Source organism: Dreissena polymorpha, chromosome 2 (assembly GCF_020536995.1).
Source record: "Dreissena polymorpha isolate Duluth1 chromosome 2, UMN_Dpol_1.0, whole genome shotgun sequence".
NCBI classification, from domain to species: Eukaryota; Metazoa; Mollusca; class Bivalvia; order Myida; family Dreissenidae; genus Dreissena; species Dreissena polymorpha.
The window spans coordinates 62,136,541-62,151,329 of record NC_068356.1 but is presented as its reverse complement, the minus strand read 5'-3'; the positions used below and the strand labels follow the sequence as shown (position 1 = coordinate 62,151,329).

The 14,789-nt window shown below is 34.2% G+C and overlaps 2 protein-coding genes across 2 annotated transcripts in view; both read right to left on the bottom strand.

Annotated features, from left to right (window-relative positions):
- The window catches only part of LOC127867281 (guanine nucleotide-binding protein G(q) subunit alpha-like), a 46,428-nt gene that overhangs the window by 31,211 nt on the left and 428 nt on the right, over positions 1-14,789 (bottom strand). The window lies entirely within an intron of this gene.
- Positions 2,017-13,753, bottom strand: LOC127867279 (guanine nucleotide-binding protein G(q) subunit alpha-like). Its single transcript, XM_052408332.1, has 8 exons — positions 13,583-13,753; positions 12,787-12,971; positions 12,112-12,272; positions 9,778-9,906; positions 9,166-9,295; positions 7,993-8,146; positions 7,225-7,320; positions 2,017-4,159 (listed from the first exon to the last, which is right to left on the bottom strand). Exons 1-8 carry the CDS (start codon positions 13,698-13,700, stop codon positions 4,077-4,079), a joined length of 1,056 nt encoding a protein of 351 aa, XP_052264292.1. The 5' UTR covers positions 13,701-13,753; the 3' UTR covers positions 2,017-4,076.

Here is a 14,789-nt window from a genome sequence, read left to right as displayed (position 1 = left end):
TTATAAACATAGTGGCAAGTATCCAACCTACTACCTTAAGTGTTTAAAAAAAATCGCACCAACGTTATATAAAGCATCAATTGTAACATCGTGACAAAATAAATCACAAAAACTTTTTCGAGGGCTTCGAGGTACATTTATATTTGATGAGTATTATTTTTTGTTTACATTACATATGATAATATTTCTGTGATGTAGAGACACGTTGATTACACCTATTTGATACCTATAATACTTTTCCAAACATTGGTGAATTACTCACACTAAGCATTAAAGGCGAGACGACAATTTCTTCAACTTTTTAGGAATAACATAACATTACATTAAAAACTAATTACATAAACACATTACAAACAAATGTCTGCTACGCACTTACTTAAACGCAAACATTAAAGAAATTCAGTGACCTGAAACAGTTCGTAGCATAATCAAGTTCACAAGATTGCAATAATGCACCATCAACTCAATCCTGATGCATTCATACATAATCGAGCGCTTTGATTATGATTGATGGTAATTGCATACTGAAAATGTAATTATTATAGTGCAATCTTTGCTTTCCAGTACCATTGTCTGATTATTGACTTTCTTTTTCCATTGTTACATGTTAATTGAATCGATTGTTTAGGTAATAAGATTGGTTCACAATGTGTCTTACCTGTATAAACAGAACTCGTAAACTAATGTAATTATCATATAAGTCATCATGTCTCAGCCTGGACTTTTGAATGCATTCCAAAAATGTTTATCATGGGATAATCTGACTTGCTTGTTTATTTTGTTGATGTAGGCCGCGTCTTCGTGATGAATATCTTCTTTTATCTGTTGTTGTCCAGTTTTCGGCATCAATTATACCAGTCATACATCTAAAATCTGCTATTTTTGGTCAAAAATTCTACTATGAAAATATGAATTAGCAAACATTGTTGAGGTACCGAAATACTTTTGTACTTTCGAAATACCTATATTGAACCTCTATGATCGGAAGTTTCGTTTGTTCCTCGTGGACGCTCTTGTCTTCTGGTACATGTATTACTATTTCTGTTCTTTTGAATTTCATAAAAACTGTCTTTATATTTGCTATTCTGTCAAAATGAATGTCATTGTGAATATTAAATACATAATACTGAAGGTTTTACGTCTACATTCAATAGTGCTATACGCACAACCTAGTTCTTAAAACAAGAAACAAAAACACAGATAGGAAATGTAATATCTCACACAAATATGTAATTTCTGTTTTGTATCGGTAAAGAACTATAAATTAGTGCCGCTCCAAATGTTGTTGAATTATCTGCGACTTTGTTTTTTTTTATTTGTATACATTTACGATTTGGTATTTCTTGATTGTGTGAGGTAAACTTGCAATGTGTGTATCTTCTCCAGAAAAGATGTCTTCTCCAGTATATTTATAGTAATTTATGTCTATGTATTTGCAATTTAAATCAATTTTCTTGTTTTGTTTGTTTTCTACGTTAGCGAAGAAAATGTATTGCTACACTTAGTTAGTTGAACCCTATTTTCGTTTTATCGATTGCAATAAACGAAAGCATACGGCTTCTTGAAATATTACCGAGTCAATATCCTGGGTCAAACTAGTACTTGGTGTCTTTGGGGAATCTAAAGAACGCTCCAACAGGTGATTTTAATATGAAGCTTCAACAGTCGTTTTCTAAGGTCGCCCATAAGGAGATAACGCATTTTCCGTAAACAAAACTAATTAAAATATGGTGCCATTTTAAAACTGCATGCATTTCTATCAACCTGATAGCCAATTTAATTAATATGTAATAGTTAAGGAAGTCAAGTGAAATGTTTTAAACCTTGGTAAAACATAAGAAGGTCATTGCGCGATCAATATTAAACATTTGATTTCTTAAAAATGTATAATTATTAATTAAGTATTAAACATACAGAAAACATGGTTAAAAGGTAATTTTTTAATTGCAACATAAAAATTTTTCATATGGTAAACGTATAATACAACTAGTAATTTTAATTTATATGCACGATGACTTTAAGTCAAGTCAACATCAAACAATGTTACAATATGTTCCTGTTTAAACTTATATGATTTAAAGCAGTCAAAAACATTAAGATTAAAACACATATTTATTAATTATGTTTTTTATAACATTATTTGGTTTTGTGTTAAAAGATTTAACATTCTCAAATTTGTTTAAGAAAGCGAGTTTTCATAAACCAAACTAAACACAAACTTATATATCGGTATAAGCAAAGTTTGAAATGTCACACTTGCCATAAACTAAGTTATAGTAAACCTTATAGACAATGTATCATAGAATCAAAGCGGTACTTTTGGTAGTGATTACACTCATTTTATGGATTAATTGTATACTTAATAATCTGTATGCGATAAGAACGTCATGTGAACCTTGAATTCGGGTCATTCTAGTCCCTTTATGAAATGAACGTTTCATACAAAAGCTATTTGTAAAGAACATGTCCAAATAACAAATGAACATTCACCTAATCACATGTGAAAACTATTGACCTATTTTAATTATGAACTAGAAATGGCGCGGCAGAGGCCGACGCGTATCCCCACGCCGCATGTTTGACCAAGGGGGCAGGGTTGGTAATGGGGCCATGCATAGTTGAGATTGACCGTATTGTCATAAGAGATGTTCAGTATCAATTGGAAGTGAATCGGTGTAGATATGAAGAAGTTAATGTAAAATAACATACAACAAGAGATGTGTTTTGTCAGAAACACAATGTCCCCTAATGCGCCGCTTTGATTTATAATTTGGAAGGTTCATTACTTACCTCCCTTTAAAGCTTTTAACTTCCCTTGGATTTGTTTTTTGACCTTTGACCTTGAAGGATGACCTTAACATTGACCTTTCACCATTCAAAATATGCAGTTCCATGAGATACACATGCATGCCAAATATCAAGTTGCTATCTTCAATATTGCAGAAGTTATGGCCAATGCACCATACCAGGGGCATAAACATGAGTGAAAATCTCTGACCCGGCCCCACCCCAACCCCCCTAACTTTTGACCCAGGGGTCAGATCAAAATTCCAGATAGTGCAGGGTCGCACATATGCTCATAGCTACCATTTGTGTAAGTTTCAAGGTTCTAGTGCTTATAGTGCAGGAGTAGATAGTGGCCAGAACGGACGGACGGACGAACGGACAAACGGCCGTAGATAACCACAATATCCCTCCGCTTTTCAAAAAGCGTGGGGATAACAATTTTCATGTGCGGAACACAATCGTTGACTGAAGCACAAACTTGCTAGGTATGAATAAAAAACTTTATCCTTCACATTTACATATCAGATGACACAAGCTTTCCGTTAAACCCTTGAATAATCACTTCTAAAATGCTACCATTCTTGTTTACGATGTTTGTAAAGAATATACAATCAATAATACATTACAATGCATTTCATTTCTGAAATTCTCTACACAAACACTTGTCTGTAAGCTGGCACGGAAGGCAAAATTCCGCTGTTCACTTGGCTTTTGACTGGTGAATTTATGTTTTCATGTCAATGCCATCCATCAAAATAGGATGACAAGTGATGTTGTTTCCTTGGGAATATAAAATGCAGTTTCGCATGTATGCTCATGTATAATCTTGCTGATAACTTAAACTGCTTCGTTTGAAGTTTCGTCGGTTACTTCAAATTTTCAAGAGTCAATTCCTCACAGCGTCAAACGCCAAAGTTGTGAGTAAATAACATATCCACAAAGCAGTTATCACTTTCCCATAGATCGTCGAAAAACAGCGCAGGTTAGTTTTAATAATATATAAATTGATGTCAAACAAACACATAGGAAAATGGCCGACATAGTATGGCTGAGTCTTTAAAGACGACGGAACAACCCTATCATGTTTGCGTCATAGAAAACTACTATGGCAACGGTTTCCATGTAGAAAATAATCGTTCTTGCATGATTCGTCCGGGCACTGTGTGTGTGTTTTTGTTTACAAGCGCCGTATAACTGTTTTTACAACAGTCACACCGATGTAGAAATGAAGGTTTAAAAATCAAGGTCACTTTTCATGACGACTCCACAAGCGTTTCGCCGCTTTTTTTTTACACTAAATTGTATTCCTTCAAGTTACGCTGTAAAATAGTATCTTTCGCTACTGCAAACACTAACCGGATATTTTCGGTATCTGAAAGAAGACAAGTTATACGTTTTTAAATCAAAAATAGATTTGTAACAAAAGTGATTAATGCAGCCCGCTGAGTCCACACATCTACACTTGATGGTGGAGACATTTTTTCACTATTTAGTTGAATTTAATTCAAATGAGTAATGCGGAAAGAATTCGATTCAAAAACTATATTTTCTATGGACAAGCTTACCAACGGACAGAGAAAGTCCGATGTACTACCTCTTAGTGGGGAATAACAAACATGTTGCGACAAAAAAGAGATTCCAGTTGTTTGTCTTTTGTAATTTTGAAGATGACAGATATTTGGTTGCACAATGGTAAGTTTACATTCTCATTATTTACCGAGCCTCAAACGGATTTACTGGAATACTGCGTACAACTGCAGATGCTATAAATACAAGTAAATAAATCAATGCGCTACCTTAATTTGGGCTCGAGAAGAATGGCTGTAGAAATTGTTGTATAAGCTATATACACACATGTTTTGCTATTTGACTTTGCTGATATTCAACCCGAAGCTCCCAGGATTCCAAGTAAAGCGGCCATTTCAACATTTGTTTATGTTCAGCTTAATGTCGTTTTAGAAATGCTCAAGTTCTTTGATATTTTGAGCGAAGGGCTTTTGAAATAAAATGTTTTCATCAATTAGATATATGTTTATGTAACTGATATTGTATTTGCAATTAAGAACAACACTGCTTTGTAAATAAAACGTTATATCAGTAGAACAACTAAATAAAATATCCCGGACACACCAGGATATATTTTTAGCCTGATTACATTTTTTGTTGTGTCGTGGGTTCTTTTAGAGTCGTGAGTATACAGAACGTGTGAAATCACTTATTACAACCAACGTTCGAAATTGATGCTGTTCGTTTCGGAAAAATAGTTTTGACACAGTCAACATTGTTTGGTAAATAAAAAAATGCGACAAAAAAGGTAACTATTGTAATTCATTATAACTCGATACGTTTTGTTCATAAAGTGTTCCTAAATAACACAGAATCGTTATGCATCAATTGTTGACATTTTTTTCACACAAAAAAATAACCTCACCTGTTATGTCAGTTTTAAGTCTATATATAGTACGCATATCTTGAAAGTGTAACAGCCAATCAGAACCCACGGCTCAAGAAGAACTGCATTTTTCAAGATGGCGGTTTAACACTATCAATACAAACGATTATTTTTTATGTTTACAGACGATACTCATTTGAAAAAATCAACCAGGGGTTAATAATAATGTTTATAATGATTCATAGCCTTAAATTTATAAAATATTTGTGATGTAAGATCTTTATGAAAATACCAACGACTCAAGAGGTATGTGGTATATTTAGTTTGAATAATGATATTATTTTCCCATAAAATTTCGTTAAAAGTCTTCTTACATGTCCCCTGGTAATGTAAAGGTCTTGAACAAAAGTAAGTTACTTAAATTGTGCAATAACATGTATTGTCCCCTTTTAATTTCCGGACTTTATTGATTATTCTTTTCTTGATAATTGTATAGAAAATCAATAATCATTTTATTTAAACCATCATCAATCCAGCTTTATAATGTCACTTACATTTTAATTGTGCCGGAAGTTATTGTTTCCATTTAACTTATACACGAATGCAGCAATTCACAATATTTAATATAATGATAATACATGATTTACACTTTGTCCAATAATAAAGCCTAAATTGATCGCATCACATAATGAACAGTACAATAGAAATAAAAGTCACATATTTTATCCATCTATATATTCCAAAATAGCTGAGTATAACATTTTCAAGGAACTGTTAAATTGTCGATGTTGATAGAAAGGTTGAAACCGAAAAGAAGAAAGTTGTTTACGTTGCATGACGTCTTTTAAAGTTATAATGTCATGTCAGCAAAACAAAATAGTACGATAACTAAATTTAATTTTCACAACTTAACCAAAGTGACCTCGTTTTTGTACACATGTGACTTGGCTTAGGTATTGTCAAAAAGAACATTTGACCAATTTTCATCAAGACCGAGACATACAGTTTTCCTCCTAACAGGCTACATAGATTTGACGCAAAGTCGTTCTCGGCCCATATACATACACGTGTGTGTATTGTGAATATTATCTTTCTGTAAATGTTTCATCAAGATTGTTTGTTGACCTGTTGATCTACCTTTTGTGTCCTTGTGACCTTTAATTAAATTCAAGCGTGAACATGCATATTTATAAGATAATTATTATGACAACGTCAGTCATTAATGAAGATTTATAATCGGTTACTCTTTTTATCAGATTTAATCTGCTGGTGACCTAGTGTTTGGTTGCATATGACCCAATTTCGTACTCAGCAAGATGTTATCAAGATAAAAAGTATGACCTTATTTCATAAGACTTTGGTTATAAATGTAGCCTCGACGGCGATAAAAATGCTTTCCTATGATTGGACTAGTTCAATAACGTACCTTATCCTGATAAAAACTCTGATAAATATCCATCAGGATTTAGTCGTAAATGTGGATTTAAGACTGGTAAAAATGCTACGATTTATACATTCAATACATTCAGACTGAGTCATAAATGTGACATCTATATAGTGATAAGAAGTTATTTTTCTAAAATTAGGTCTTTTGACCTTTTTAGACGCACATGACCCAGGTTTCAATTTAGCCCATTTTTTGTAAAAAATTATATTCCTACCAATTTTCGTCAATAATAGGTTAATGTGTTGCCTCTAGAGTGATAACAATGTGTTTCTTATATAAAGTCGCACGATGCCCCGATTCAAACTCTGCAAACTGCAAACGCTAAAAAGCTTGAGTACCGGTATACATGTTTTAGAAAAAAAATCTAAATGGTAACGTTGTATTAAAAAGGTGTAGCATGGGATGAAACGAAAACTCGCACATATAATATTTTGTTTTACAGTTTGTATCGCGCCAAGAATTTCCAAAGTATACATACTTATCTTGTATATGTATATATTTAAATGTATACTTACAAATAGTAATGGTAAAAAGGCGTAAGTGATTTATTTGTGATTTATTTGTTAGTGAAACTCTATAGGTTAAACTCGACACTAACCTGTGGCGCAAGTGAAATGCGAGTAGATAATTCTTTTCAAGTCCACAAACATCCGTAATATAAACTCTCTAGCAGCCTGTGAATCCTTCTTTGGACCTTAACAAATATGAAAACGTCATTTATCTAAAGATGCAACATCATGATTGACAGCAGCAGTAATAAAATCATCATGATAATATTCAATTGCAGCAATATCCATGTCATAATCAAGACCATGTGTAAATGCATAATAAGACAATCTTTAATAACCAATGTTTTAAAACAAATCCTCGGAGGAATAATGACAGTAAACTTTATTAAATAATCGGGAAAAATGTTTTTAGAATTGACAATCAAACAATTTTAGTGACTGTCACTTTCTTAAAAATAATCTAAATGTTCTCTTAAATTTTCGAAAATAATAAGACGATTGAAGGAATCAATTTACCGTTCATTCGATTCCAACCCAACGTACCAACAAATATTGAAACATAAGCGTCCATCAAACGAATATTTTAGTATTACAATCTGGAGAATAATTATTGATTATCCCAATATAACATCGAATGATGGTAAATAGATGACTTATAGTGAATGCCTAAGCATAAGCAACCACGCATTATTAGTGTAGTTTAACATTAATTATAAATATTGAAAAATTATACTTCAAAATTTAGAAAGTAATCAACAAAACTTAACATCAAATTTATTTCCCTCAACTTATCATAAAATCCAAAAATAATTGACACATTAACATCCTTATTCTTGGATATAATAGACCAAACTTACCATCAAAGTCCGGGAAATAATCGACTAAGTGCGAATGCATAATCTTTTCCTCTAGAAGGTCCGTCTTGTTGAGGAACAATATGACTGAAGAGTTTTGAAACCACTGGTATGTGATGATAGTGCGGAACAAGGCCTTTGATTCCTCTATCCGGTTCTGTAGAGTCAAAGAGAACATAAGTTCCTTGTTCAAAAATATATATTTTAGCACAATTGTTTCGGATACTGTGGTATCTACGATTGTATTCTAAATAAATTCCGTCAATACTCGTTAAGTAAGACACGACAACATTAAACCAAGGGAAATATCTATGTCAATACTCAGGAATGAGATTGCCAGTAACTGACAATCACTGGATTTTTTTCCCGGCGTTCAAAGCGTAAGGAGTTAACGCCGTTCGAATCAAAGAATCTCACAAATAGCAAACAAGTGAACTTTGTGCGCATATATCCCTGGATATGTAAGTAACGTCCCTCATTCCTGAAGCTACTTTGGATAATTCCTTATAAAATCCTCTACATGCATTCAAAGTACCTCATACTCCGCAGAATGTTAGACTAGTGTACATTGTTTCTTACCATATACGTAGTTGAGGATTTAAATACAAAAATATATACACTTATATACACTTTATAAAATAGTGTATTTATATTCCATACCAGAACGTGCTTTTTAATAACACATATTCACCTAAGCATTTACCATCTTGCTTTCCATATCAGATTTAATTTAGGCATTTGTGCATATCTGAATGACCTTTATTTATTCAACTGACTGATCTACCATCCAACCTACAAACTTCAATACTTCAATATTAACCCTCTCACATATTCGTTATAAATGTGCATCGCAGAGGTTTAATGAAAACGCATAGGTACATTTAAACTTGTTGGAAAAGTACCTGTTCATTTTAATGAACTTGTATTGATTTGAAAGGCATTAATTAAAAATGTGAGGCCTTTGTATTGCATCACCATATCTTTAGAAACCGTTTATATGAATTTCCAATGGATTCAATCACTGAATCCGTTTCACTGTGACTGTGTCATACAGCTAAGATTGGTAAATTCACTGTGACCATATTGGGTTGCCATTAAACAGGGATGTAATGCAAATGATATAGTCGACGGGAGATGGGATCCATAAACACAAATAACAATTAAAAAAGTACTCACCTCCTTGGCTGACTCCACTAACACCTGATCATATTCGCTTAACGCTACTAAAAACATTATGGACGTAACGTTTTCAAGACAGTGTATCCACTTGCGCCGTTCTGACCTCTGGCCGCCAACATCTACCATTCTAGAAATAGAAAAGGCCGTTGTCATTATAGTATATGTTTAGGGTACACAGTAATTTAATCCAGTGCTCCGAAGGGGCGTGACGCTTTTCTTCGAACGCGATCGCCTAAAGGCACGCGGTCCTTCACCGGTGTTCCTGCTGTCAATCGCCATTATGGCCAATGGCGACAATATCGCAAAAATATGACAAATAGAGCAAAAAAAAATTTGTGTGTCGGATTTTTTATTTTAAACACAGACTGAAAACGTGCCTCAAGAAAATTGCTTGCATATCCTTAGTAGCCTATTTTTGTGACGGGAGCGATTGTGTAACTGAACGTTTATCTCGGACGTCACAGCATCAGAGTTCTGTTTGGTTAAGCACACACATTCAACAGAAATCTTACTGAACACAGTTCATTTTGCAATCATCTGAGTGCTATTTAAATAATAAGGTTCTAGTTGGGAAGTCGAAGGGATAGTATATTATCTCGACTGGCTTACCTAAAAATTACACTATCCAAGTTGAATGGATATTCTGTGATCCCAGTGGTCGGGGATCTTACTCGGAGAATATCCTGCAGCGTTGGCAGATAGTCAGGCTGAGCGATCCTATCAACATCATCTAAGTAGCTAAAACAGAAAAACACATGGAGAGTTATGTCATAGTGTATATACGGCCATGTCATGTTTTTTCCAAAAACAGATAACACGTTTAAAAAAAAATACTAGAACAAACGTTATGAAGAAATAATACAAGAACATCATTGACATTGAAGAGTTTTATGCAGCTTCAAAATCAGCTGTAACATTACAATTGGTATCAGCCATAAGCCTGAATTATTGTGCTATTAAAGTAACAGATGAAATGATCACTAGCTCAAATCTATTAATAATTGAAATTATTTTATTTTATTTTATTTCACAAGAAACATGGCTTGTGTTTAGTGTGGAGACTGAACAATGTTCCGTTTGTTCAGTCATAAACTCATTCTGCCGTAGTGTCACTGTGGCATTTTTTTGCAGATGGACTCTTGTTCTGCATCAAATACTAGTAGACGTGTCAGTAACCATATAATGCATTGGATACCATTATCGTTATCAATTTCATTGAAGAAAACAATAATCGTGGCATTTTGTATGCTAAATGCTACAGCTGGATTTCTACTGTATACCGGCAGAAAATTTCTTCAATCTCATGAAAATTGAAACTTAGCCCTGAAATGTCATTTCCCAAGCAGCTTCAATGCTTAGAAAATATCACTAAATTTTAGTTTAACGCTCTAGTTTCCCTTTTTGATTGAATTCCTTCGAGCTTCATAAAAAGTTTAAAACCATTCACCTTTGTTTTTAAATTTCCTCATACATATTCATATAAATTCACATAAGTGTTTGATTACGATTAAGAACATACAATTTTAACATAAAAATCATATACATACACATTTAAATAAACTTTAAGATTATTAACCATTAGCTGTTACTGGAAGAAATATATATTTGAGTGTGCCACTAAACGCAGTGTGGGACATCATTAACCACAGACGTAATGAGGCTCAAATATTGATCGGTAATGAACAGTTCGTCATAAAATATATAGGCTTAAAAGTATCTAATATGTTACATGATTCTTGTTAATACACTGTACAATTTAAGTCGTCAAATGTATTCAAGACTCTATTGCCACAAAAAGCAGTACAAAAATTGAATGTGAAAGAAATGTGATTAGTCCGTCTCCAAGTGATTCGTAGTGGATCGCAATTATTAGCTTTTGCGATAAATTGGCCAAAGTGGTGACACCATTCCAAACTAATGACTAAAACATGTCTTGAAAATCCTTCACGAAGACCAATAAATAGAACGATAGAGCCTGCAAAGCATAAATATTAAGTGTCAAAAAACGGAGTATGACCGAATGTAACTGTTTAAACAATTGGAATTGAGATCTTTAAAGTTCAGATAATTGATATTTCTTTTTCAGATGAATAGGTATGTGCTTTTATGTGTATTTACATAATTCTTAAAATTTAGGCAGTGTACTGTTTTATTGATTTTGGCATTATATATGACGATGTTTGGTATTTATGTTGTTTGTCGAATGATTGTTTTTCTTTATTGTATATAAACAAAGATAATTGTGAAAAAATAAGTAACGTCTTGTACTTTATATAACTATTTACATGTTATAATAGTGCCCATGATATTAATGTCATACAGTGTATTGAATTAGTGCTACAAATGGCATGGGGGATTAAGTGACAAAATGGTTTTGTTTACGTTGCGACATTTTTTGCTCCAATAAACCTCTGCAACTCTCTAGTCTTCATGAAAACCCTGTAGAGTTTTTCTGCATTTTTGAATGGGTCCGGGACACTTGGAATTGAGAAAAATGGCGTCATTATGAGTTATTTTGGGAAATTAGTGCTGTGTTTGCTAACAATTACATTAAAAATGAAAATACAATCGTTATTGATATAAGATTACAATAGTTCAACTTAATGAATGTTGCATTTAACAAAAAATAATTGTGCCATATTTATGAAAACCATACATTGCTAATCTAAGGCTGTCATTGGGGTAAACTAATTTTTTTTGAGTTTGGGAATGGAGCCGAATGCCCGAGATTGAGAATGAGGGTGAATGTCGGCTACACATTCGACAAAAAACACACAATATCACTACCCTGAGATCTTGTGTATTTATATCTTCAGTTGATTTAATGAAGAGATTATATTTCGTCAATACTCAATTTTTAAAATACAAATGTTTTGACAAAAACAGCTTAAATGAGTTCTATTTTCTTTGAATAACTCTTTCTTAAACAAGTTGCAGACATACTATTTAGCAGAGTCTGTCAGCTGATATTCCCTCCGCCTGTCGTAGCATTCCTGTATACCGCTATCTGCCCACAGCGCCTTGATGGCGTCCACAAACTGCTGCTCGAAGGTAGACACTGTCTCGTGTTCGTGATCGATCTGGCGAACGAGGCTAGCATTGCCCTGCAAAAAAGAAGACAAATCATTAATAAGCAGTAGCAGCTGGCGTCCCAGCTTAAACAGAGCTAGTAAATACCCACACGGTTCAATAAATTTTTCAGAAGACTGGCCTCAATGGCAAGATAAAGGGTCGGTAAATACTTTAAATACTTGTTTTCTGTTGGCACGTGAACTAGTAGTATGGGTAAGTGAAAAGACCAAACGCATTTAGGATTGACATAAAGGCTATTAGCAGTATATTTTTAACATGGTAATATTTTAAACATGGTAATGATTTGAAGTGATTTTTTCAGTGGATATCTGAATTCTGCAACATTCCCACTCACGTCAAAAAGCACTAGCTGATAGCGTATGTTCTCCCACCCCATTATCCTCAATTTTAGCCTTGAAAACCCAGCAACGAAACCCAATTTAGGACATATTTCCGATTTACATGTAATTAATGTGTGAAAGGGTACTCAAGTTAACAGAATAACATATCATAGAGTATTTTGTTACCAATACAAAACATACAAACTTCATTATTCGGGTCGTTAAAGTTGATTTTCAGCGTGTCCATTGCACGAATCATTGCATTCATGGCCATGAAGAGGTTCTGATACACGATATTGATAAACCACCGTTTATCGTCCTCTGAGTAGCCCGCACCATGGATTATCCGCATCTGCTTGATGAACGTGCTCTTGCCACTCTCGCCAGTGCCTGAAAGAAATTTGATTTCTCATGTTATAGTCGATAGCATATCAAAATTGTTAAATCGGGTTCAATCTGTACAATTTGACTACTATTATTGCTCGGTTTTACATAGCGCAGCCTACTTAAATAGTACTGACCAGGATGGGAAAATTCAAGAGGGAAAACCAAGGGCGGGATATTTGCCCTAAACCTAGTATAAATGTTTTTTGTCAATACATATCACTTTATTTTCAGATTTGTCTTACTGGCATACATGTATTGTGTGAAGTATGAATTCTAAATTGCAACACTCACATAAAACCATATAACTGCATAATGAAACACAATTAAGCAGGATCAATCGTTCAATAGTTGGCAACATGTGTAGTAAGATGTCTGTATTGATTGCGTTTCACAACATAAAGTCAGAAACATGTTTAACTCGTAGTATTCAATGTATTAGCAACATATATGAATATGTGTGGAACCTTATTACGCATTAGAATACAGTACCAACATGTATTTTAGCGTCCGATACGACATTTATAAATACTCAAGATGGTCGCTTATGCAGACATTGCAATATAAAAAACACTTCGTCAAGCATACAAACGGAACTGGTCGCCAGCACTACGTACCCAACAACAGCAACTTTAGTTCTCTCCTGGCATCTCGTTTGTCTTTTCTCAACTGCCGCTCTATTTTTTTATGTATTCGTTTAAGCTCTTGCTGTTCTGCGCTTAGAAGGCACGCCATCTTTGATACAACGACGCTTTCACTCACAATTTCGCTGAAAGAACAACCTTGGCTAAGGCCAACTTTTTTAGGCTCCGTTCACGAGTTAGATACACACCAACACCCCTTGATGGCTACCTAGGAAGACAAAATTCGACGAGTAAGTATAAGTAGTAGAGTAGTAGTAGGGGGGTCGGTGGTGGTGGTGGTGGTGTGCTGATGGTGGTGGTTGTGATGGGGTGGTTGTTGTAGTAATAGTAAAGAATTATTAGTATTTAAATATTATAATTATTTTATTCTATATTATTATTATTATAGTAGTAGTAGTAGTAGTCGTAGTAGTAGTGTTGTAGCGTCTGTCGTCAGTCGTCGTCGTCGTCGCGTAGTCGTCGAGTAGTGTATGAGTTCGTAGTAGTCTAAAGTAGTGTATCGTGTAGTCGTGTCGTGCCGTAGTCGTCGTCGTAGTGTCGTAGTCGTCGCCGTACGTCGCCGTTGTGTAGTCGTAGTAGTGTCGTCGTGTCTCGTAGTAGTCGTCGTCGTCGTCGTCGTCGTCGTTTGTTGTGTAGTGTGTAGTAGTAGTAGTAGTAGCAGTAGTAGACGAAGTAGTAGTAGTAGTAGTAGTAGTAGTAGTAGTAGAAGTAGTAGTAGTAGCAGTAGTAGTAGTAGTAGTAGTAGTAGTAGTAGTAGTAGTAGTAATAGTAGTAGTAGTAGTAGTAGTAGTAGTAGTAGTTGTAGTAGTAGTAGTAGTAGTAGTAGTAGTAGTAGTAGTATAGTAGCAGTAGTAGTAGTAGTAGTAGTAGTATCTTGACAATATAAAGGCCATGTTTGAATGTACATCAATTGTTAACAAAGACTAAAACACTTTGTCAAGTCCTCAGCATTGGTGTACATTATCTAAGGTGAGCGCTTACATGCTATCACGGTCCTCTTGTTTATTTAAAATGTTGTCGAAAGTACAACTATATAAAAAGAAACACACATTTCGCGCAACTCATCTCACATATTAGACTTACCATCTATTGATTCATTCAACGCATTTTCTTCTTTTATGGAAGTAAATTGATGATTCAGTTGCATGGTTTGTTAAAAGGTGCAACAACGCGTTTTGGA